We start from the raw sequence: 25286 nt of genomic DNA, 5'->3' as shown, positions 1-25286 counted from the left end.
GCTCTTAGGTAAGCCTCTAAAAGAGGTTGGTAAAGGGGATGAGAAGGGAGATAACCTATCTGCCCAGGTCTCTCTCCTGGGTAGAAAGGAACTATTAAATGATTCTGACATAGGCCCAGACTGGAAGCTGGGGTTCCCAGCAGAGACATAGCTTCCAGGGGCCACACTGAGGAAAGGAAGAATCAAGGGTCATTGTCCATGCTCTGTGTGAAGAAGAGCACGTTTATGAAAGCGCAGAAAGTAGCTGACTTCAGAGTCTCTCGTGAGAAAGTGCTGAGAGCAATTTCCTTATCATAACGCAGATTTTGTAGCACCAACCTTCCAAAAGCATCTGTTATGTTTTTCCTTCTTTAGCCAGACACCAGGACATTCCAGGGTATATCCCTGATACAATCACCTGAAGTCATTTGTGGTGTCATCCCCAGGAATCCAGAGGCAAATCTAAGTATGTCATCAGCAAGGACCAGAAGGGAAGAATTCTTCCAAGATATACAAAGAAATCCCTTTCACACGCCAAGAGTCTGTCGATGGAGGAAGAAAACTTCGGCTAGTTCACCTTTTCCTTTTATGGATGAAGAAATGGAAATTCAGAAAAGGGAAGTGAATTGGTTAAGGAGACATCTGGAAGGTCTCCTGACCCTGTCCTAACTTGTTGCTACAACACATTTCATTTTGTCATTTTGATTTTTTTTCAAATTTGGGTCTTCTTATGAATATCTTTTTTTTTTAAGACAGGGTCTTGCTATGTTGCCCAGGCTGGCCTCAAACTCCAGGCCCAAGGGATCCTCCCACCTCAGCCTCCTGAGTAGGTGGGACTACAGGTGTAAGCCACCCCTCCAAGTTCTATGAGTATCTTATTACTGCAAACACTACAAAAATAATACCGTGATACATACTTTCTTGCTTTTTAGTTAAAGCCATGCTATCCCCTTTGCTCTTGCAGGTGCCAGGAGTAAGCAGACAGTCCTAGGAATATTGTAGGTGGATCTGGGTTCCCCAGGGTGGTAGCAGTTCTCATCTGTTCTCTGGAGGATAAACTTCTGCCATCTCCTCCCCTGTCATGGCCTGAGCAGTGCCCTGCTGCTAAGGTGCCTTCAGCTGCTAGGGCTCCCCAGGGATTGGCCCAGAGCACCTCTGAGGAGCATAATGTTTGGAACCATCTTAGCCAGTTGTGTTGACATAGACAAATTAACTTGTCCTATGTGTATATCATAAGGTAAAGACAATGTGATGACATATACATATGTACTGTTAGTGATTTGCTTCTTTTCCTGTTCTTACTCTCCAACAACAAGGTAAATATCTGGGGCCAGAGAGAATGACTCAGCCATCTCTGAAATGACTTTGACTTTGCAGCCTGGTTTAATGGAAGCAGAAAGTCTTTGGAAACAGACTTGGCCTCAAACCTCAGCTATGCCACCTACTAGTTGTGTGGCTTTGGGTAAGTTATTTGAGTTCAGTTTCCTCATCCATAAATGACTATTGTGAGGATTAAATAAGACGGTGCATGAAACTGCTGGCAACTGTTAAAGCCTCTCCATAAATGTTAGTTCTCTTTCCTTTGTAATACGTAGATCAGGGTTTCTCAACATTTATCACTACTCCTGAGAAAGAGGCTTTGTAGACATTTTAGAGATTTCCCCCATACAAATTTAATAGCAGAGATAAACTGTATATCTGCTCATGTGCTATATGCATATCTGTCTTTTATACACACAAATATATATTTGTTTGCCCTTGATGACCAATTTTTCACCCAGTTGGGAGTGATATCTTCCCCACTGAGAATGAACATCTTAATGGAGTAGCCTGTACTCTACACTACCAGATCAGTAAGTGACCCATGGCACCAGTTTCACCTGTCTGATGTGGCATCTCGCCAGAGGATTGATAACAATTTTCTGGAAAACATTTATAAAACCAAGTGATCTGGATTTAGAGATACTGTTTAGAGCACAGAAGGCAAGTCTGTTAAACTTTGTGTCATTAAAAAGTGACGTTCTCACAGCAGAATGACCAGCTGTATTTGTAGGTTAGATAGACTCAGAGAAAACAAATCAATGGCTAGAGAGAGGAGAACAGGTCAGAAAGAATCTGCATAGTTCTCTGCAAGAGTGAGGCAAGATGATTTTTAAATTGGAAAATTATTTTTTTTCCATATTTTTCTCCTTTTCTTTAAGCCTCACTCAAGCAGCCAGTAGACTGTTTCCCAGGCCACCGAGATGGGTCAGAGCAATTGCTAAATCTTAACACACTCTTATGTGCCCCCTACCCCACCGTCCAGACTGTCCCCATACAATCAGGAGGCAGGGAACTTGTCATGTGATTTGAAGAGGTGTTGAGTAGAATCTCTCCTCACACTGCGGCACAACTGCTTGCAATTCTACCTTTGGAATTTTATTCCCTGACTCGTAAAAGTTTTTCGTGCTTAAATATTCTCTGCTGCGTAAGAGACAGATTCTGTGCAATGGGACAATTAGGTCAAGAGGGAAAGAGGCAGAGGTGACAGGCAGATAGATTCCAGAGGCAAACTTTTCCCAACTGCTAAAGTTGATAAGAGTTAACCCACATCCTACCAACACTAGACAATCTAGGATGTAAGGAAAGTTTGCCTCTGGAATCTATCCAGGTACCAGTTGGGACTGAGCTTCAGCTTAGATGTCTGAAGATGTTAAGTTATAGAATCACGATCTGAGCCGGTACAACACGTGGAATAAACAACAAAGTATCACGATATTACGAACTTCTTTTTTTTTCTACATATAAAATCTCTGTATCACATTTCTCTAGGGAGCTAGATTCAGTTTAAAAAGCATTCATTTACTCCAGCAAAAGGATTTTATCTAATCTTTCAACATTTACTTTAAAACTTTTTTTTATCTATAATGAATATAGGGAAAGTATTATAATGAAAATTGAGAATATCAGGCTTTAAGAAAATATATTTTAAGTTCTCTTTCTCTTTTAGTTGCTTGATATTTCTTTTACAAAGGCTTATTTCGTAGGATAGGTGGAAGTAGGGGCTTATTTATCATTTTGAAGGTACATACTCTGAATTGCTTGAGTGATGGACTAGATGCTAATTGATCCATTGTCATCTGAATAAGGTCATGCTTTTGTTTGCATGTTTTTGAGGTAAATCAAGGGATGATATCAACTATGAGTCATTCATGGGATTCATATTCACAGAGCTTGGACTAAGGGCTATATAAAGAGGAACGGTTCAGGAACTTAGACTAGAAAGGAACAGAATAAACTGAGTTGATCCACTTAGAAGTTTACAATGAAGTTTCTTCTAATACTGCTCCTGCAGGCCACTGCTTCTGGAGCTCTTCCCCTGAACAGCTCTACAAGCCTGGAAAAAAATAATGTGCTATTTGGTGAAGTAAGTATGGACTCTATAGTATTTATCTAGCTTGATGTTTGTCTTTAAGATTTATTGCATTAACCAGTTTGTTTGTTTGTTTGTTTGTTTGTTTGTTTGCGTTTAAGTATCAGCTGAAAATTGGTCTAGGAGGCTGTCTGCTTTCAGTATTAAGTTTTTCTTGCCAAAGAGGAATATACAAAAGAGGTATTGGTTTTGAAGGAGTGTTATGAAATTGGCAAGCGAACATGTTTCTTCTTCTAAAAACCTTTGGCCAAGAAATTTCCATTCAATATAATTGGCGTTCACTTCTGTTATGGTATTTTACACTAATCATTAAATATCAGTTAATAATCTGAGATCTGAACAATGGCTGGATTAATATAACCACTCCAGGCTGCCATGATAATTTAAGCATATTCCCTTTACCCGCAGTCATCTCAGATATATCTTTATAGCTTTTTTTCTCTTTTTTATGGTGATGGGGTTCCACTATGTTGCCCAGGCTGGTCTGTAACTTCTGGGCTTAAGCAATCCCCCACCTCAACCTCCCAAAGTGATAGGATTACAGATGTGAGCCACCATGCTGGGCCCATCTTTATAGCATTTTTTATGGAATTTTTTTTCAATTCTTAATTTCTTTTCCTTAATTAAAAGAGTTTGGTCCCTATTTTTTAAGATGCTTTTAACATTGAATTTATCATAGTTGTCCATTTTGTTTAGCTTTGAGTTTTTAAGCAAGAAATTTGCGTCCCAACTTATATTAATAATGTTAATAATTCATGTATCCTTTTTTTCTTTTCTTTTCTTTCTTTCTTTTTTTCTTTTTTTTGAGATAGGGTTTTACTCTGACACGCAGGCTACAGTGCAGTGGCACGATCTTGGCTCACTGCAACCTCCATCTCCTGGGCTCAGGTGATCTTACCGCCTCGTCTTCCCAAGTAGCTGGGACTACAGGCATGTGCCACCACTCCTGGCTAATTTTTGTATTTTTAGTAGTGACAGGGTTTCACCCTGTTGCCCAGGCTGTTCTCAAACTCTGGGGCTCAAGCTATCCTTCCACCCTAGCCTCTCAAAGTGCTGGGATTACAGGTATGCACCACTGTGGCCAGCCTGGGTGACCAAGAGAGACTCCTGTCTCTTAAAAATGAATAAATGACATTTTTAAAAAGATATTTCCACTTGGATTCCAGGAATAAATCTAGCTAGTAGTTTATGACATGTCTTTGTTTTTTTGTTTGTTTTTTTTTTTCTTTTTCTTTTGAGACAGGGTCTATGTCTGTTATCCAGGCTGGAGTGCAGTGGTACAATCAGGGCTCACCGCAGCTTCTACTTCCCAAGCTCAAGTGATCCTCTCACCTCAGCCTCCTGAGTAGCTGGGATTACAGGCATGCACCAATGCTCTGGGATAATTTTTGTATTTTTTGTACAGCGGAGGTTTCGCCATGTTGTCCAGGCTAGTCTTGAACTCTTGGGCTCAATCAACCCTCCTGCCTCAGCCTCCCAAAATGCTGCAATTACAGACCTGAGCTACTGCTCCTGGCTGACATGTCTGCGATAGTACAAAATTTTAAGATTTTTTTCCTAATTATAATTAATTGTCCAAACAACAATAATGTAACCTGTGAGTAAGATGTGCAAAATTCCTGGTCCAAAACTATCAGTGTGCCATTGAGTCATATATGTGGAGCTCCCAACAGAAACTTTTCTGTGCATAATTATGCATTGCTGAATGTATTTTTTTCCAGAGATACTTAGAAAGATTTTATGGCCTTGAGATGAACAAATTTCGAGTGACAAAAATGAAATACAGTGGAAACTTAATGAAGGAAAAAATCCAGGAAATGCAGCACTTCTTGGGGCTGAAAGTGACTGGGCAACTGGACACATCTACTCTGGAGATGATGCACGCACCTCGATGTGGAGTCCCCGACGTCCATCATTTCAGGGCAATGCCAAGGGGGCAGATATGGAGGAAACATTATATCACCTACAGGTAATGTTGGTGTATGTCGCCTTGTATTTTTCTACTTTCCCATAGGTCTGACTTCTAACCTGAACCAGTTAGACAGCCCTAAATCTGGAAGTAAATAAAGTAACCTCCCTCAATTTTTAATGCTATCTCTGTTAAGATTCATTTTCTTTAGAAGGAAGAATTGTTCACTCAGGGGAGAATCGTTTGGCTTGCCAGTCCAAAGCAGATTTTAAAAGCTGTAAATAAGCCTGGTGTGGTGGCTCACACCTGTAGTCCCAGCACTTTGGGAGGCCGAGGCGGGCAGATCACGAGGTCAGGAGATTGAGACCATCCTGGCTAACACAGTGAAACCCCGTCTTTACTAAAAACACACAAAAAATTAGCCGGGCGTGGTGGCATGCACCTGTAGTCCCAGCTACCCGGGAGGCTGAGGCAGGAGAATGGTGTGAACCCAGGAGGCGGAGCTTGCAGTGAGCCGAGATTGTGCCACTGCACTCCAGCCTAAGTGACAAAGCGAGACTCCGTCTCAAAAAAAAAAAAAAAAAAAAAAAAAAAAAAAAAAAAAATTCTGCAAATAAAAGGAGAATGAAGCTAAATTTACCATAAATAAGATAATTTACTATAAATAAGAGACAGGGGTAGTTTATAGAGTAGTCAAGATGGATAAATGCAGAACCTGGGAACAGGAGCATAAAGCATAACCATCTATGAAAGCAAATCCTTCACAGTGATGATCTGTGAGTTTTAAATAAGAAGAAATTAAGATAGATTTTGGTTAAGCAGGAAGCTGTCCAAGAAAAAAATATTTCTGTACTTAATGAAGCAAGTTTTAAAATCTGGACTCCTGATTTATGAAATGATCCATCTTCCAGTTGTGCTAGCAAAAATGAAGTATTGTGGTAAGACAAAATTAACACTGCCTTCCATACATTTTTCTCTCTCTTTTTGATGTTAAAGAATCAATAATTACACACCTGACATGAACCGTAAGGATGTTGACTATGCAATCCAGAAAGCTTTCCAAGTATGGAGTAATGTTACCCCCTTGAAATTCAGCAGGATTAACACAGGCGTGGCTGACATTTTGGTGGTTTTTGCACGTGGAGGTAGGGAACCTGTACTTCATCTTTGTCATTTGGCATGATCTATAGGATGTATAGATGGACTAATTTTCTTTCCTTTTCCAAAAGCTCATGGAGACTTCCATGCTTTTGATGGCAAAGGTGGAACCATAGCCCATGCTTTTGGACCTGGACCTGGTATTGGAGGGGATGCACATTTTGATGATGATGAATTTTGGACTACACATTCTGAAGGTGGGAAAAAAAGAAAAAAAAAACTAAGCAAACAGAAAAGGAAAACAACAAAAACCCTGACAAATTCAAAATTCTGGTTTCGAGAGACTACATTCTGACAAATGATTATATGACGGAAAATCTTGTTCTGATTATAATTTTGCCTCTAAATGAAATTTAACACTTTGTATGGGTGTCGATTTCACCCTCTGTAAATTGAGGATATTAAACTAGATCATCTTCAAGGTCAGTTCTAACAATCCATGAGGATGTAATGAACTATGAGCTGGTTCATTAGCATAAACTCAGAGGAACCTTAAGAAGCATATGAAAAGGTAAAAGCTGTTATTTAGGTGGTAAGTTTTTTGTTTTTGTTTTTGTTTTAAACAAGTTCTTGCTCTGTCACTTAGGCTGCCATGACATATCATGATGCTAACTCCCTACAGCCCTGAACTCCTGTGCTCAAGCAAACCTCCCACCTCAATCTCCCTAGTAGCTAGGACCACAGGTGTGCGCTACCCACCTGGCTAATTTTTTTATTTTTTGTAGGGACAGGATCTTGCTATGTTGCCTCAAGAGATCCTCCTGTCCCAGCCTCCCAAAATGTTAGGATTGCAGGTGTGAGCCACTGTGCCCAGCCTAGGTGATAAGTTCTTGACCTAGTGAAATCCATAAACTCAAAAGCAAACACATACTAATTCTGTGTGTGCCAACAATTAGAGGATAAGATGGTCATCTGCATGATTCATGATATGCTGACAATTTCTTAGGTTCATAGTGACCAGGAAAGAAAAAGTTATAGAGAATCTAGATATCCCTATAGAGAAACACAAGGTTATACAGTCATGTACTTTCAAGTGGTCTTGGGATAAAAATTTCAGAATGTCCAACTAAACATTTAATACCTTGGGGGCATTTACAGAAGAACAGTAACTTACTATCCCCTGCAGATAGTTGACATGGGGTTAATTAAACTTCCCTGTTATTTAGGGGAATCACTAGCATGGGAAAATCCTAACCATCATGACAGAAGCCTTTTTAATTTTTCTATTGGAAATTTTAGAGTGTATGACTCCGTCATGTGAAAAGTAAATGGGGAGAAAGTCATCAATAATATTCTCTACTCAGCATCCTCCTTTCCAGCTGATATTGCACAAGTTGGATGGCAATATTTTTATAAATACTATGTCCACCAGAAGGACTGTTTTAATCTAACACATAGCCTGAGGCTTATAAAGTTTTTGATGAGAAGAGGACTTTTGTATTGTCAAAAGACAGATCATGTAGGATTAGGTAGTTGCTGAACTGCAAATCCTCAGCGAGACATGTTATATGTGCCTAAATTTTATCCAAGGTTATTTGGGGGATTGTAATTCCTTCATCTAAAATGGGATACATGTGCCAGTTAGCCTCAAAAAAATGTTTTGGAATTCTAATGGACCTTAGAAGAGTAATTTAACACAGCTTTCTATAGGTAGAGGAAATTAAGACCAAGAGAAGGTTAGTGGCTAGTTTGTGGAAAAGCTGGGCCAGAATATTCATTCCTACCTCTTAGCCCAGTATTTTCTATCTGTCCATGTTGCCTTATTTTTTAATTGGATTGATTAAATGCTTTCAAAAAGTGAAGTTATTAATGACAATTATAACTTAAAATGCTTATTTTCAGCAGTTTGTTGTTGTTGTTGTTGTTGTTGTTGTTGCTGTCACTTGCTTTTTTTGAGATGGAGTCTTGCTCTGTTGCCCAGGTTAGGGTGCAGTGGCACAATCTCAGCTCACTACAATCTTCACCTCCAGGGTTCAAGCAATTCTCCTACTTCAGCCTCCTGACTAGCTGGGATTACATTACAGGTGCTGGCCCCCACACCCTGCTAATTTTTTTTTTCTTGGTAGAGATGGGGTTTTACCGTGTTGGCCAGGCTGCTCTCGAACTCCTGACCTCAGGTGATCCTCCTGCCTTGGCATCCCAAAGTGCTGGGATTACAGGCGTGAGTCACTGCATTCCTCAGACTGTTTTCTTTTACCCAGTAAATCAAATAAACAAATAGGTCAATGCTTGCTGATCTATTCTATTACAGTATTGGGTGATGAGGTTACTTGAGTACAGAGATGAAAAGGACACAATCCAAACCCTGAGCACACAATCTAGTGAGAAACAGAATACAAACATAAACCCATTATTTCCAGATGAGGATCAATGGTGGTGGCTCATAGGCATATTATAGGAACTGAGAATAGTTCAGGTTTAGGACAAATTGTAAAAACTTTGCTTACTGGGAAGGTTACTGGACCCACGATATAGAAAATTCTTGAAGGATTTGCGTCTAGACACTCCCCCAAGAGAGTGTAGGCTCTTTGCACTTGGGTATGGGAGACTGTTCCAAAGCCAGGCTCTGCAGCTAAGTGATGTGTGACTCTGGGCAAGTCAGTTCTTCTGAACTGCAATTTTGTCATAGAAAAAGATAAAAATGAAGGCATTGGACTAAGAAACAAAACTGTTAGTCAGGAATTTTCAAATATTCTACAAATTGAGAAATTCAAAAGAAGGGACACATTCCTCTCTCTTCTCTTACCTACAAAAGTGTATTCTCTAGGACATACCACGAAAATGAACAAGGATTTCTTATGGGACTCAAAAGAAAAGACAGATATAAAACCAGACTATTTTAATCATAGATAAAAATGGTAAACTCTGAGTGGGGCTCAAAAGAAAAGACAGAAAACACTGTAACTTGGTAGTCCAAATATGTCTAAATTATAAGTATAGACTCTTTTAAGAATTAGTTATTTTTTCTCTTTTTTGTTTTTCACATTCTTTCCTTGAGTCATATAGATTCTTTAATTTTATTTAGAATCATGTGTAGTAAAAGCATAAACACTAATCTTGGCTCAAGCACTTAATTTGATTAATCCTATAGATACTGTTTCCTCATCTGTAGTGGAGAGCACAGTGGTTTCCTTTCAGTTGTATGAGAATTAGACGTAATGTATTACACTTCTCAGTGACTCACAGTACCTGAAACTTAATGATAGCCTTATATTTGGGTTTACGAAAAGATGATTGCTAAAGGCATTTTTTTCTATATCCAGTGAAGCTTCATGAAGACTAAAACCAGAATTGAGTCATGAGAGTTGAGAATTATTTAGAAGCAATGAAAACTGTTGAAAGCAACTCTGAGTTATTTTAGGAATTTTTACAACAGAATATATTTCATTTGTCTACTAGTACAGAGGTCCTTAACCCAAGGCAATTTTGTCCCCAAGGAGATATTTGACAATGTCCGGAGACATTTTTTGGTTGTCAAAACTAAAAAGGATTTTCTACTTGCATTTAGGGGTAAAACCCGAGATTTCTAAACATCCATAATGCATAGGACAGCCCAGACTACTGGCCTATAATGTCAGTAGTGCTGAGGTTGAGAAACCTTATTCAAAAGGGTAGAGAAATAAGTAAAAGATTCTCAAATGTTTCTTTTTCAGTGTGTCAGATATCGTGTTACTGTCCAAGATGATAATGCATTTCACAGCGTTCTGTCTTTTGATTGGTTTCTTCTTAGGCACAAACTTGTTCCTCGTTGCTGTTCATGAGCTTGGCCATTCCTTAGGTCTTGGCCATTCCAGTGATCCAAAGGCCATAATGTTCCCCACCTACAAATATGTTGACATCAACACATTTCATCTCTCTGCTGATGACATACGTGGCATTCAGTCCCTCTATGGTGAGTTGAATTTCTTATTTTGCCAAATAAGATACTCACTCTTATGAATAGTCTAACAATACTATTTGGATAAAATGTTAATATCTGGTTTTTTTTTTGAGCTCCATAAGAACCCTCTCTGGCAGGTGACACAGGCATTAACTTCATTATACAGATGAGGACAAGAGACCTAGTAGGTTAATGTCAGAGCCAGAGGCAGAACCAGAGGCCTCAAGTCTCGTGTTCTTTCTATCCAAGATACCACTGCCTTATTGATGAAGGCCCACACATTAAATAATCCATTATAACTGGAAAAGGAAAGTAAAGATAATCAGATTTTCTTCCTCCATGATATTGCAATCATATGGGAAAAAACACCTTACTTTATGCTTCCTGTGAATGTTATAGAAAGCTTAAAATGATTTTGATGCAATGTTCATTAAGAAAATTGAGTATTTAAAAAATAACAGTTCCTCCTCTGAAATAAAATGCAGATTTTGTTTACTGATGCTTCTTGAAATGTATTTTCAGGAGGCCCAAAAGAGCACCAACTGATGCCACAGCCTGACAATTTAGAACCAGCTCTCTGTGACCCCAATTTGAGTTTTGATGCTGTCACTACAGTGGGAGATAAGATCTTTTTCTTCAAAGACAGGTAGGATCATTTTCATATCTAACCAATATTAAAGTTTCTGCCTTTAAATATTTTTGTCAGAGAACAGTGGGAAATAATTGAAAATGAAGTAGATGAAACTGGTAAGCAGGAACTTGGACTCGATTCTGTAGGCAGTGAGGAGATCTTAAGGGTTTTCAAGCAGGAGACAGGTGTAATCACATTTGCGGTTTAACTAGAAAACTGGTGTGTAAAAAAGGATTTGCAGTAGGAATCTGGGATGGGGAATTAGAAGACAGGAAACAGAAGCCAGACTATTTTAATTATAGATGAAAATGGTGAAGTCTGAAACTAAGACTGTAAAACAGTACCTATGCAAGAAACTTGATTTCCTGGTTATGGAGAAGAGAATTCCAGGATAACTTTTCGTTTCTTTCTTAGAACACAGAATGAAGCAGATATTGGTGGTAAGGAGGGGCAGTTGGGAAGACTAACATTTGTCAAGTAGTACAAATATTTCCCATTTTTGAGATTATAAGACTGAGACACTTGAGGATAGGTGACTTCCTTGAGGTTACAAAACTGGTGAGTGGATTGTAGGGTCAAACTAGAAGCTTAGATCCCCGGATTCCAAGCTCCAGGGTATTTCTGTATATCAGATTGCTTGTTACAGTCATTGTTATTATCAAAGAGTTGATTGATATTCTTTTCTTATGGATCCATGAACATCAGACATCCATGGAACAGAATGTGAAGACAATGGAAAGAAACATTGGGTTTTTTCACAGGTCCTTCCTATTAACATGCCATGGTTCTTGAGTCTACATTGTTTTATAATGTGTTAAATGTCTTTCACGTCAGGTTCTTCTTGCTGAAGCTTTCTGAGAGACCAGGGACCAGTGTTGATTTAATTTCTTCCTTATGGCCAACCTTGCCATCTGGCATTGAAGCCGCTTATGAAATTAAAGCCAGAAATCAAGTTTTTCTTTTTAAAGGTATTTCTAATCTTTAGTTTTGCCATTGAGTTTACGTCAAGGAAGAGAATAAATTAAGAGGAGACTAATACTTTTTAATAGACATAGGCTAAGAAAGCACTCTTGATTTTATTAATAGTGGCTCTGAACTGTAAACTAAAATAGCCTAAATACCTAAGTAATACATACAATTTCTGGGAAAAGTTTGTAAACTATAAAATAGTAATACTTGTGAAAAAAAAACCATAGGAACCAAAGAAAAGAGACTATGTTTAAGATCAATAAGCAATACATTTTATAACTGTGGGAAAGGAATTATGTTGTTTATAGTAAATCAGTATTTTCTTATTACTCTTTCTGTATAATTCAAATTTACCCTATTTCTTTGTCTTCACAGATGACAAATACTGGTTAATTAGCAACTTAAGACCACAGCCAGATTATCCCAAGAGCATACATTCTTTTGGTTTTCCTGACTTTGTGAAAAAAATTGATGCCGCTGTTTTTAACCCACATTTTTATAGGACCTACTTCTTCGTAGATAACCAATATTGGAGGTGAGTTTTAACGGTTGGTCATTTCCCCCCTCAGATTGTGAAACAGGCATGGAATGAGGTTTTCTAGAAGGCACGTTCTCTGTGCAAGTTCCCAAAACTCCTTGACCTTCCAGGGAGAGAGATTAAAAGAATATAGGACTGAAATAGTTATTGTCAACCAAGTTCTTTGTGTTTTTGGTTTCTAATATATGAAATAGTAGATAATGTGTTTTTTTAAAAAAAAAACACTTTAAAAAATGTCATCTTATTAATCATAGGGGAAACACATTGGAAAAGAGTGTCATAGATGTACAAGACCAAGTATTTAATCTACAGTCAGTTTGGAGGATTATGGATTTCCAGATTCCTTTCTATAATCACCAGATTCAAAAGACAAAACAAGAAACCATCCTCTAAATGACAGGAGGTCAGGAGGTCCTGCAAAGTCTTCCTTAAGAGAAAGTCATATGGTCAAGTGAGGATAGGAGCTCATTTGAGTGTCTGTCTCTGTTGTCTCAAGTGTCTAAATTTTGAAGGAGGAGAGGATTCTCTATTCCTTCTTCTGGGTAAGCCAGTCACTTCCTAGATTGCTTACCTGGTTGATATGAGACATAACATATATGTTAAGCTTACATTTACAACTATTATTTATTCTTAAACATTTAAAACTCAACATCTAATTCCAATTGAATACCGGGTGCTTATGACTTGAATTTGTCCACCAGCCCTTAGCCCTGTTTGAGAAACAAAACTTGATTTTGGCAAATAACACTTTCCAAAGAGCTCATAAATGGGTGTAGTTTGCTGTAGCCTGTTATTATGAACATTGACATTTCACCTCTGAACAGTGGTTGTGTTTAGTTTTCTGCTTCTACTTGGCCCATGATTTTTCCCTTAAATGCCAATGAGAAAGTGCTAAGCAAGGCATAAACACTTAGAGAACCAAACTGAATAAAAACAAGACAACGGTTAGATTCAGTTGCCACTTGGAAGTCTAGAGAGACACAAAACTCTTTTCACTTGCTGGTAAAAGAGAATTTAAGAGAGAAACTAGGATATGACCATACAGCCTGTAAACAAAAGGGTTTACTTTCAATTTCTCTCAAACATGTGTGTATAAATCCCTTTGGTTCCCTGGCTCTTAGCCCCTGGACCTGTTTATTATCTTCTTGGGGGGAAATGGGTATTTTTGTCTCAGTGAATAGCTTTGAAAAGAAGGCAATGACAAGCAACTGAAAAATTGGTCACTGGGGCCTATGCTGTAGCCAAATCACCTTCTATGCCAGACTCTGTAAAGCAGGAACAAGCACTAGTGGAAGTATTATGGGATAGTGGGAAAAAGACTTAACCAGAGTCAGGAAGCATAGGTTTGAGTCCTACAGGGACTCAGAGGAAATCAGTGAGCTGTTTAGGTCCTTGGTTTTCTTCATCAGAACAACTTAAGCCCTTTGGGGAAGAGCTCTTCAGTAGAGAAGGTAGGTTTGTGGTGCATGTCAGGAAAACCGCTTTCTGACTGAGTTCCTGCTGGTTTCTTCCTTGCTCAGGTATGATGAAAGGAGACAGATGATGGACCCTGGTTATCCCAAACTGATTACCAAGAACTTCCGAGGAATTGGGCCTAAAATTGATGCAGTCTTCTACTCTAAAAATAGTAAGTAGATGAGGAAACCAGGAAGATACTGGAAATCCCATTCAAAACTATAAATCCTCTAAGATTAGAGAATAGGGCTCCAAATTGGAAAGGGACAGGTCTCTGCAGTTCCCCACAGGGCCACAAGGAAAAACTCACACTGTACGTGGCTCTGAATAGGAGAGCTAGAATGAGCAGGGGCTGGTAGCACAAGTGGTGTATTCCCAGGGTTATCTGGCAGGCAGCGGGAATGTGATTGTTCCTATTTCCCATGTACCTGAGTCTCTGGAATTTCCTTTGACCACATCAGCCACACAGTATGTGCAAGAGAGCACATGGCAGCCAAGACTCAGGCAGTCTGGAGTCTCACCCTTTCCTACACCTTGCACTCTTGACCTTTCCTGTAGTCCCTTCTGCCCTCATAGGCCCTCATGGACTGGGGACTGAGGGTGGATTGAGAAAAGCTTGAGTTTGTGTTGTATGTCTTCAAACAAGACCAGCCTAAGCAACTATTCAAGGGACCAATATTTTTTGTTTGTATTCCCTCCCCTCCCCAGTGTTGCTTCTTCCATCAAAGCCCCTGTGTGCCCTAGCTGGGTCTGATATCCTGTCTCATGAGTCCTCCACTTGGAGTATGACTGGCTGTAGGTAGATGTTTGGGGAGCATGATACCAAGGGTCCCCAACATTTATATTCTCGAATCACATCTCATCTTTTTTTCATTTGTTATTTTTTGATTAAAAAATAGAGATGGGGTCTTGTGATGTTGGCCAGGCTGATCTCAAACTCCTGGCCTCAAGCAATCTTCCCATCTCAGCCTCTCAAAGTATGCAGTAAAGGACATGAACCACAGCCCATAGGTCATCTATTCTAGATAATCTATGAAAACAGATTTGTGTTGTTGTTGTTGTAAAGAAATACAGGGAGGGAATTAAACTATTTAATTTGTTTTCATTTTCAGAATACTACTATTTCTTCCAAGGATCTAATCAATTTGAATATGACTTCCTACTCCAACGTATCACCAAAACACTGAAAAGCAATAGCTGGTTTGGTTGTTAGAAAGAGTGTAATTAATGGTTTTTGTTAGTTCACTTCAGTTTAATAAGTATTTATTGCATATTTGCTATGTCTTCAGTGTACCACTATATAGAGATATGTATCATAAAAATAAAATCTGTAAACCATAGATAATGATTATATAATGTATAATATTTTTCAATTTTGAAAACTCTAATTGTCAATTCTTGCTTGACTCTACTGTTAAGTTTGAAAATAGATACCTTCAAAGGCCAAGAGAATTCTTTTTGGAGCATGCTCTGTAAGTCGGTTCCTAACATCCTTGGACTGAGAAATTATAATTACTTTTGGTATAACTAAAATTAAGTATATATATTTTGGCTCAAATAAAACAATTGAAAAACAATCAGTTGGTTTTTAATATATTTTTCTTGAGAAACAGAATGTGTATTTTGAAAATAACTCTGAACCTACTCCTAAATAAAAACAAGTCTCTCTGACTGTATCAAGGGATGAATAGAAATATGGCAAGTAGAAAAAAAAGCTTAGATTTCTTTTGGTCACTTGGGTAGCACCACCTGTGTCCTTGGTCTCAAGGCAAGAAAGCATTCTCTAGGCTACACATGACCCGAAGGAGTACTCATAGAGTATGGCCACAAGACTGGAGAGAAGGGAGGAAGTGGGAATTACCCATTCTGGTAAAATCCATAGTCAAGTATCACAGTGTAATTGCTGTGTGACCTTAACAAGCAATTAAATCTAAACTTCCTTAAATTTCAGAGGAAGTAGAATTAGGAGGTACCCACCTCATAGGTTTATTGTGAAAAACCACACAATGCATGGTGAGCACATCATTCTGGCAATTTGGCCTGTCCTGTATCCATTTTATCTACTACCCTGACACATAGTTCCCCTATCTTCTGGGTTGTATACATTGTAGAGCTCTCACTTATAGGGGTTTGTGGAATGCTTTTAGTTTTCAATTTATTGGTAAATCATTGCTGATTGATGTACTTAAGTTTGCAGAAATGACCAAGTTCATTTCAAGTTGGATGATCATTTTTGGCTAGTGGAACAAGCTGAGAAATCAGGGGAAATATGAGGCTCAGAAAGTACCTAGAGGCAGATAGAGCTCTTTGTCCCTCGTGTCTCAGATCTTTTTTTTTTCTTTTTCTTTTTTTGAAACGGAGTCTCACTCTGCTGCCCAGGCTGGAGTACAGTGGCGCAATCTCGGCTCGTTGCAACCACCACCTCCTGGGTTCAAGAGTTTCTCCCACCTCAGTCTCCCGATTAGCTGGGATTACAAGCGCTAGCCACCACGCCCAACTAATTTTTGTAATTTTAGTAGAGACGGGGGTTTCACCATGTTGGCCAGGCTGCTCTCAAACTTCTGACCTCAAGTGATACCCCCAACCTAGGCCTCCCAAAGAGCTGGGTTTACAGGCATGAGCCGCTGTGCTCAGATCCATTCTTAACTCAAGTGTGTGCTCCTTCAGTATTATTAGAGTTGTCTTTGCAAGGAGTAGAATCAATTCACCACTAGAAGAAATGTTATTCCCCACAGGTTACTAAATGCTGGATTTCACTCAAAAGAAGAAAATTCCCTACAGAATCAGCATCAAAAGAAAATTGAATGGTATCTGGGTGAATTGTCTTTGGCCTTAGGTAATTCAGGAGGGAGGCATTTCTCTTAAATGATGGCTGAACAGGAATAAAAGTCGAGTCACTATCATGAATGTTCATGAAGATGCCTTCAAAGAATTAAATGTGAACCTTTCTTTCTTTTGTTCTATCCGTGTTATACTTTCGAATTTTGTTGAACAAATCCTTATAATGTTAACTATGTGCCAGGCACTGTTCCAAGTGCTGTATACACACAAAATATAAAATGAAAATAGCTCATTTAATCCTGATTACAAACATGAGGTAACTACTGTCATTCTCACTTTTCAGATGAGAGAACTAAAGCATCAAGAGTTTTTACTTCGCTCTAGGTCAGGTAGCCTTGGAGCTGTGATGCACGGTCAGGAAGCCTGACACCAAACTCTGTGTTACCACTAGCTTGTGCCTTTTAGATTTATAAAGTGGAAAAAGTTAAAGCTAAAACTTCTGGCATTTCACTCTACAAAGCTTTGCATTTTTACTTTTCAATTAAAAGTCTTCAAAATGTCTTAAGGGTTGTGTGTGTGTCCCATCTGGGAATATCACTTTTTCTCTGGGAAATGGAGGAGTATTATTTTGTTGATGTCAGGAAAGAAAATGTCCAAGACTTGGATATTACAGATGCCTTTACAATTGAGGGCTGCACATTGTCTAGCTAATATTCTGGAGTAACTGATTTTATGAGGGTATGCATCTTTGACTTTTTATTGGGTAGACTAGTTTATAAATCTGCAAGGGTAGAAATAGTAGAGAACTGACAGTTACATGAAAGGTTCTTTCTGTATCAATGCAAAGAAATCTTACCTCTTAGAGATAAAATTGATTTGTGCCAGATAGAAGACATACTCTCAAACATTACATTTTACTGTCCTATAAAGATATTACCTATTTATATCATTAGGAAATTTATTTCAACATTCCTTCTTGTATATATGTCTGTTCTTCAGGCCCTTCTATGAACTGATTCCCTCATTAGCTAGTGAGTTAAAGAATATCTTTAACAAGTTCATTTCATATTTGCATAAAATCATATTTTTAGCCTTTAAAAATTATACGTTAGCACAAATTAGTCAGCAAGGAAGAGAAGAGGACTGTCTACCTTGTGGACTGCAAGTAGAAAAAATCTTAAACTAGGCAGTTTCTGAAGCCTGCCAGAACTTCCTTTTTCTGATTCTGCCTATCCCCTTATCCTGAAATAGGATAGTGAGGAACCCTGTGGCTTTACAGAAGAAAGGAAAGGATGTACCGTGTTTGGGCTGCATAAAGTTTTCCAGATTCACATTTTTGATGTCGATACTAGATTTGAGTCCTTGTGATAGGCATGGGAGATTCAAAGATGACTAGAAATCTATGTCTTTAAAGGCACGAAATATGGTAAAGACAAACAAGACATATAAACAAATTATAATGCAATGTAATAAGTAGATCAATAGAAGCATTTACAAAATAGAGGGGTAATTATATCTCTGCAAAAGGATTTGGGGGCCACAGAACATTTTCCTATGGGAAACAACATTTGCAATGTGTTTTTAAAACATAAGAGGGATTTGTTACCAGGTGGAAACGGAGCTTCTCAAAGACTCACTAAAAGAATATTTTTGTAAAATTGGAGAATAAAATAGAAAGGGAAAAGATGAGAAGGAGATACCAGGTCATGAACAAAATTTATTGTCATGAAACTTTACATTTATCTCATAAATGATATGACTTTATTAAAGGGATTTTAATAGGGATAAATACCAAATTGCATCTTAGAATATCTTTTGAATGGAAATACAGAAGATAGGCCAGAAGGAATTAAGGCAATGTGCAGAGAAGAACAACTACGATAGTATTGCACTAGTCCATGCAAAAAATACTAGAAACCTAAATTATAGAATTGGGGAAGACATGTGAGCAACAGCTGGAAGACAGAAATAATAAGGCTTGGTGACTACTTTGCATGTGAAGTCTAGCTGAAAAGGAATAATATAGGATGATTTTTTTAAGCATCTGGTTTAAGAAGTGACTTTGAATAGAGAAGGAAAATCCGGTTGCGGAAGAGATAGTGGTGTGATTGATGGAAAGGAAATAACTAGGTCTGTTGAAACTGGAGAGCCGGGAGGAGACGTCTAGCAGGTAATGGGATGGGATCAAGGCCCAATAAAGGTGTCTGAACCAGAAATTAAAATGTTGGAGTGTTTAGTGTGTAGGTGGAAGGTCACAACTTGGAAGTTAATGGGATATCTTAGGAGGACCACAAATAATAGTCTTTCCAATATGTATCATCTCTGGGGAGATTTTCTAGATTATAGCATTGTGGTATGGGAACACCAACATATTTTAAGGAGGTCATAATATGCCATAGAAAAATTATTTGCTGGTTTATGCAAGACAGCTCCCAGTCCATGAGGATTAAAATCTAAGCTCTTGTCTTTTTTTGTGTTAGTATATAAATATAACATCCCAGGATCACTTTTGTTTCTGGTCATATTGTAATAACTAGTACTGGATTTTGCTTATTGTTGTGATTAACTATAAAACTAAACAAAATGTATGAAAGAGATGGTTTCATTCGTTGAGCACTACGTAGTGTAGCAAATAGTCCAAGAGGGAAGAAAATTGATGGTACAAACCCCCAAGTCTTCCCTGCTTTCTACCTATAGGTAATTTCCAGGACACAGCACAGGGGAAAGGAATCAAGTAGAATGCAGTGGTCTCAATGAGTTGAGAAGACAGATACTAAAGTTCAGGGAGGTGAAGGTGGCTATAATTTTCAGGGAAAAGTAAGGAAGAGGAGGAAGTTACATAGAGAATGCACTCCAGAAATTGGGAGAGAAGTCCCCTTGAGGTCTGCTGATGAATACTAAACTGCATATGCACCACCAAGGAACTGTAGCCTGAACAATTCCCAGAGATTACATAGGGCTAGGAGAGGTTTGAATTTCATCCAGGTTGAATGGCAAGATATCTTTTAACACCTGGGGAAATCAGTGAAGCCACTTTAATAGTAGAACTCAGTTAGTCCTACAGTTAAAGCAGCACTAGACCCACCCTAAAAAAAACTTAAAAACAAACTTTGAAAAGATCAAACTCATCTGTAAATTACTTGACTAATCCCAGCACTTTGGGAGGCTGAGATTGGAGGATGGCTTGAGCCCAGGAGTTTGACACCAGCCTGAGCAACATAGGGAGACCTTTTCTCTACAAAAATTTAGCTGGTAGCAGTGGCACACACCTGCGGTCCCAGCTACTTGGGAGGCTGAGTTAGGGAGGATTGCTTGAGCCTGGGAGGTCAAGGTGAGCCATGATCATACCACTGCATTCCAGCCTGGGTGACAGAGAAGGACCCTGTCTTATATAGAGAGAAATATATATATTTCTCTCTATATATTTTAGAAACATTTATTGACTTTTTTCTATATATGCAGAGAATATATATATACTTAGAGATTTATTTATATTTATAAAATGTAATCTTATATTATTAAACATTATAAAATTTATGTAAACATTTATATTTACATAAATAATATCTCTAAATATATATATATATTTACATATTGAGAGAAGACAATGGAGTGATACATTTAATATGTTGAAAGAAATAAGGCATTATTAATTTAGAATTTCATATCTAGTGAAAATAACTTTCAAAAATAATAAATGGTGCAGACTTTTTCAGACAAGCAGTAATTGAGAGAATTGATTGTCAGAAGACAAAGCACTACAGGAAATGTTAAGGGAGGTTCTTCAAGTAAAAGGAAAATGATAACAAATGGTAACATATCAATACAAAGAAATGAAGAGCATCATAATGAGTAAATATATAGGTAAATATAAAAGGTAGTTTTCTATGTTTAATTATTAAAAATAAGTATGTGAAGCAAAGAAATAAAAATGTGTTATGGAGTTGACAGAATATATACAAGCAAAATAAATGTATGACAACAATAGCACAAAGGATGTGAGGAAAAATATAGGTGCGAGATTCTTACAGGTATAATTGAAGTGGTATAATTCTATTTGAAAGTAAACTCTGAAAAGATAGAGATAAAAATTTTAATTCCAAAAATATCCACTAAAAATAGACAAAGAGGTATAACTAATAAGCCAATAATGTTGATACAATGGAATACTGAAAATTATTCTATTAATCCAAAAGAAGATACGAAAAGAGGAAAAAGGAAGAAAGAACAGATGGCACAAATAGGAACAAAGAGCAAGCGAGTAGATCTAAGTCCAATCATATCTATAATTACATTAATTATAAATTGTCCAAACACTCTAATGAAAAGAAAGAGATTGTCAGACTGAAACTATTTCCTGTATCTAAGAAAATCACTTTAAATATAATGACATTTATGTTAAAAGTAAAAGGATGAAAATAATAAACCATGCAAACACTAATCATAAGAAAGATGGAGTGGGTACATTAATAACAGCTAAATTAGATACGAAACTGGTTTTCCTAATGTGGTTCCTTATGCAGGAGCAACAATAAATCAGGAACTCATTAGAAATGTAAATTTCAGGTCCCATTTTAGACTTACCGAATCAATTTAAAATTGAAGTCCAGAAGTCTGTTTCATCAAGCAAGTCCTTGGAGTGACTTTGATTCATGCTACAGTTGGAGACTCACTGTATACAGAGGAGCATTTCATAATTATAAGTGTATCAATTATTTAAAGAGACCAAAGTATCCAAGATGAATTTGGATACCAGTGCTGCTACTCATCTGACCACATCACTTTGTGAAAGTCACTTAATCTGCTGAATCTTGGTTTACTCATCTGTGAAGTGTGGCTATTAAATGCTTGAGATTTCATATAATGTATGTATGTATCTATACCACTGACACAGAAACAGTGACTGATAAATGTACTGTTAAAATTGTGCAATGATTTGATACGTTCATATTGAATCTCTCCTGTCATACCAATGGCCCCCTCTGCACATTTGCTTCTCATGTCTTTTCTCCTTAACTGCTGCACTCTTGGTCTTATATACAAATCCTAACTACCTTTCTAGTCATAGGCAAGTCCAGCCTTCACTGGTCTTCATCTCCCCAAGATGTACTTTTTATATCTCATATTTTGGTTCTTAAGTACATAACAGTTCCTCCCTTTAAAAAATTCATATATACTTTATTTTTATAACATTTGATAATACTAAGTATAGTTGTAGCATTTTATATGTTTGAATGCTTAATAAAGTTATAAAACATTATATGAATATACTACAATTTATCCACTCTACTGTCCAATGACCATCTGGGTTATTTCTGGTCTTTTACTATTACAGATGAGGCGGTAGATTTCTGTCCAACTCACAAAACACAAATGCAAGAGTTTCTCTATGGTATACTCCTAAATGTGGAATGACTGCATTTTGGAATTATCAAGTGTTTAACTGCTCAGGCAGCTATGATGTTAAACAACTACTGCTGATTGTTTTTGACAAATGACCTGGGAAAATGTTGATTGCACTGGGTGTGTTCTGAGTCAGGTTAAATAAAAACAAGCCTTGTGAGTGGTGTTTTCCAGGAAACCGGCAGACAGGTCAAATAAGGACAATTCTTCAGATAGGGGTTTGAAAGAGCTCTTACCTTATTTGGACTCTAGCGGCTGCTAGATTGCTTGTTTTCACTGTAATTGTGGATTGGTGGTTTACAAGACCACCACTGAGCAGCTCTCTGAATATTCAACCACTTTTTTTGCTGACAAGATTGTTGTACGCAGTTGATTCATTTTCAGGATTCTGAAAAAGTTGATTTTGACTTTTTTTCTGATAATGTTCTTGTTTTATGGAAAAGGATATTTTGAAGGTCCTTACTCTACCATCCCAGCTGACATCATTTGAAATTAATTTTGATGTACTTAATTTAACCAGCCTATTATTCTACAGTGCCATGTTTAAGAAGTTCTTTTCTGTCACAGGCTGCTGAAAATATGACAAGCTGACTTTCTGGAGAAATTCTGATGATACATACAAGCTCTGCAAGAGGATTTAAAGATTGTATTGTAGTCAAGAATGTACAATGAAATTACTGTATGCAGCAGTGTAGAAAAAAATGCCTTTTTAAAAGAATTATAAAACCATAGCTTTATAAATCAGTGGTCAGTGGCTTACAGAGAGAACTATCAGATGTGTTTACATCACATCTTATTCACTTTTTTATTTTTATTTTTTGAGATGGAGTCTCACTGTATCACCAGGCTGGAGTGCAGTGGTGCGATCTTGGCTCACTGCAACCTCCACCTCCCAGGTCAAGCGATTCTCCTGCCTCAGCCTCCTGAGTAGCTGGGACTACAGGTGCCTACCACCACACCTGGCTAATTTTTGCATTTTTAGTAGACATGGGGTTTCACCATGTTGGCCAGCATGGTCTCAATCTCTTGTGGTCTCAATCTCTTGACCTTGTTATTCACTTTTTTCAATGGCTCAAATGCTTTGGCATTTCTATGTTCATATTTGTGTATTCCTTTTCTTTATAGCTCCAATAGCTTTAATTTTCTAAGCAGTCTGTCAGATATGCACATCTACTGCACTTGAAGCATAGTGGAACTCATCAGTAGTGATGTGTACTAGTTATGACTTGTTGACATTTCCATTATAAACTTTAATTTTGAATTGTTTATGCATAACTGCGGATTTCTATTGTATTGGGCTGAAAGTTGACAGGATTTCAGCCACCACTTGTGAATTTTGATTTAGATTCATTATGTGCATCAGAATCTTGTTGTTTTTTAAATAAGAGCATGGAAAGCATTTCTTGTAATCTGCTCTTTAACAAAGAATAATTTTTAAACAGTTTGTTGGGCAGCTAATAGGGAGAACCAGGTCATTTTTGTATTAAGTAAAAAATAAAACTTTGAGAAACTTGGATTTTGAAAGTAATGACAATGCTTAGGTTAGTATTATTTGTAATTCGAATCATTTACCTCTAATGAGAATGCTAGTTGAAAATGTTTTCTTAAAGTTTTACACCCTGTAAATGAAGGCCCAGGAAAAATAACGTATAAAATGAAACAGCAAACAGGCAAAATTCCTGCTTACTTTTATTAGATAAAAGTAATTTGAGTGCTTATCTAATTAAAAAAAAAGATTGTAGTTGTTTTATGGTGAAATAGTCCTTCAGAATATATCGTCTGCTCTGTTGCAGGAAGTGAAGGTGTGGCTTGTCTCAACCTGTTGCAAATGTCTTGAAAGGCAGAGTTCCGGGCAGTGACTGATTATACAAAGCCCACAATTTTGATAAGTTGGAAAGTCTGCTCTGTGACTCACTGTGTGATCTTAGGCAAGTTATGGACCTCTTTGAATCTCAGGGAAAATAATATCTGTCTTTTAGATTTGTTCTGAGAATTCAATAGATAAAGCCTCTGACACGTAGTAGGCTGAACTAAATAATGAAATAAACTTATTTCTTCACATCTCAACTTCTTCTGGACCCAGAATTTCCCAGTTTTGCTGCTCTCCTCCTCACTAAGTACATTCATCTCCTAATAACCACTCTGACTTGTTGAGAAGGAAGAGAACTCATGTGGTCACTCTTTCGTTTTCCCCATATTACCCTCAGTCCCAACTACTTAAGACCATCAAAAGTTAGACATACCTCATTTTTTTGTGCCCTCACTCTAGCTATCTAATTGCTATGAATAATAATGTTTATTATTTTCCATGAAGTTCTTACATAATTTCTGTTACCTATATCAAGCCCATAAGATAGACATTTTAATTGCCATTTTAAGAGTGAAGAAAAAGGGTCATAGAGAAGATAAGCAATTTGTTTGGTGTCAGAGCTACTGACTACAGAAACTAGGATTCTAACTGGGGGCGGTTTAACCCCAAAACCCATGCTTTTTCTACTACAGAACTTAGACTCTTTTGGCTGATAATCTTGTAGTTAACAAGGAATATGTTTTGATACCATTTGGCCCAATTATTTGGTACAAAATTTAAAAGTTGGTAAATTATCAACATCCTCTGTACTTTTTGGAACAGTCAAGTTACCATGAAAATATTAAGAAAGATGTGAACATAAGTGAGGTTTGAGGAGAGGTTTTTCCACTTATACTCTAAATTCATGATCTTGAACAGCATGTTCCCATCTTATAATTGAATAAAATATGACTTTCAAAACAAAAAAGGATTGTGAAATGTGTATCAAACCACAAAGGTACTGGATTGGATGTGTATGCTCAGAACCTTAGAGCTGGATTTTGTTGACGTTGATGAGTGCTTACAAATTCACAGCCAGTAAGATTTTGTTCTTTTCCCAGGATTTGGAACATTTACCAACCTTCATGAATGAGGAGGCTTTGTATTTTTGAATCATAGTGACACATAGTGACTGCTCATAGACTTGGGTCCTAACTGGGTCACATCTGGGCAGCACCAATGGAAGATGATGGGCAGAAAAGACCAAGCTTAAAGAGAGGGGAAGGAAGTTAGAAAAATGATGAGACATACCCCCAAAATTGATGCTAATTATCCATTAGACACTGAATTAAGAGACATTTCCAGGTTTCAGTTTTCAAGAA

At 37.6% G+C, this 25286-nt stretch overlaps 1 protein-coding gene and 1 long non-coding RNA gene across 3 annotated transcripts; one reads left to right on the top strand and one right to left on the bottom strand.

The window, feature by feature from the left end:
• Nucleotides 1-1214: 1214 nt before the first annotated feature.
• On the top strand, nucleotides 1215-15508 carry LOC105493705 (matrix metallopeptidase 12). 2 transcript variants are annotated; one of them, XM_011761564.3, is made up of 11 exons: nucleotides 1215-1441; nucleotides 3314-3385; nucleotides 5113-5360; nucleotides 6297-6445; nucleotides 6530-6655; nucleotides 10189-10350; nucleotides 10861-10984; nucleotides 11804-11937; nucleotides 12314-12473; nucleotides 13997-14103; nucleotides 15044-15508. In XM_011761564.3, the coding sequence occupies exons 3-11, from the start codon at nucleotides 5143-5145 to the stop codon at nucleotides 15142-15144; spliced, it is 1281 nt and encodes a 426-aa protein (XP_011759866.2). In that variant the 5' UTR covers nucleotides 1215-1441; nucleotides 3314-3385; nucleotides 5113-5142; the 3' UTR covers nucleotides 15145-15508. The 2 variants fall into 2 exon arrangements, with proteins under 2 accessions (XP_011759866.2, XP_011759865.2); XM_011761563.3 differs by lacking the exon at nucleotides 1215-1441 and having other exon boundaries at nucleotides 3080-3385.
• LOC139357577 (uncharacterized) lies at nucleotides 12924-25286 on the bottom strand. The gene is made up of 4 exons (XR_011611018.1): nucleotides 25046-25286; nucleotides 22352-22503; nucleotides 21297-21384; nucleotides 12924-13047 (listed from the first exon to the last, which is right to left on the bottom strand). It is a non-coding gene; the product is annotated as an uncharacterized lncRNA (long non-coding RNA).

The sequence above is a fragment of the Macaca nemestrina genome, chromosome 12 (assembly GCF_043159975.1).
Source record: "Macaca nemestrina isolate mMacNem1 chromosome 12, mMacNem.hap1, whole genome shotgun sequence".
Taxonomy (NCBI): Eukaryota; Metazoa; Chordata; class Mammalia; order Primates; family Cercopithecidae; genus Macaca; species Macaca nemestrina.
The sequence above is the reverse complement of the archived record's forward strand: the minus strand, read 5'-3'. Positions and strand labels throughout refer to the sequence as shown.

What these genes read in the sequence shown, in the direction of transcription:
- LOC105493705 (XM_011761563.3), top strand. Translation starts at nt 3,284, where the DNA reads ATGAAGTTTCTTCTAATACTGCTCCTGCAGGCCACTGCTTCTGGAGCT. An exon ending in ATAATGTGCTATTTGGTGAA is followed by an intron (nt 3,386 to 5,112) that starts GTAAGTATGGAC and finishes ATTTTTTTCCAG; the next exon opens with AGATACTTAGAAAGATTTTA. An exon ending in GGTGGTTTTTGCACGTGGAG is followed by an intron (nt 6,446 to 6,529) that starts GTAGGGAACCTG and finishes CTTTTCCAAAAG; the next exon opens with CTCATGGAGACTTCCATGCT.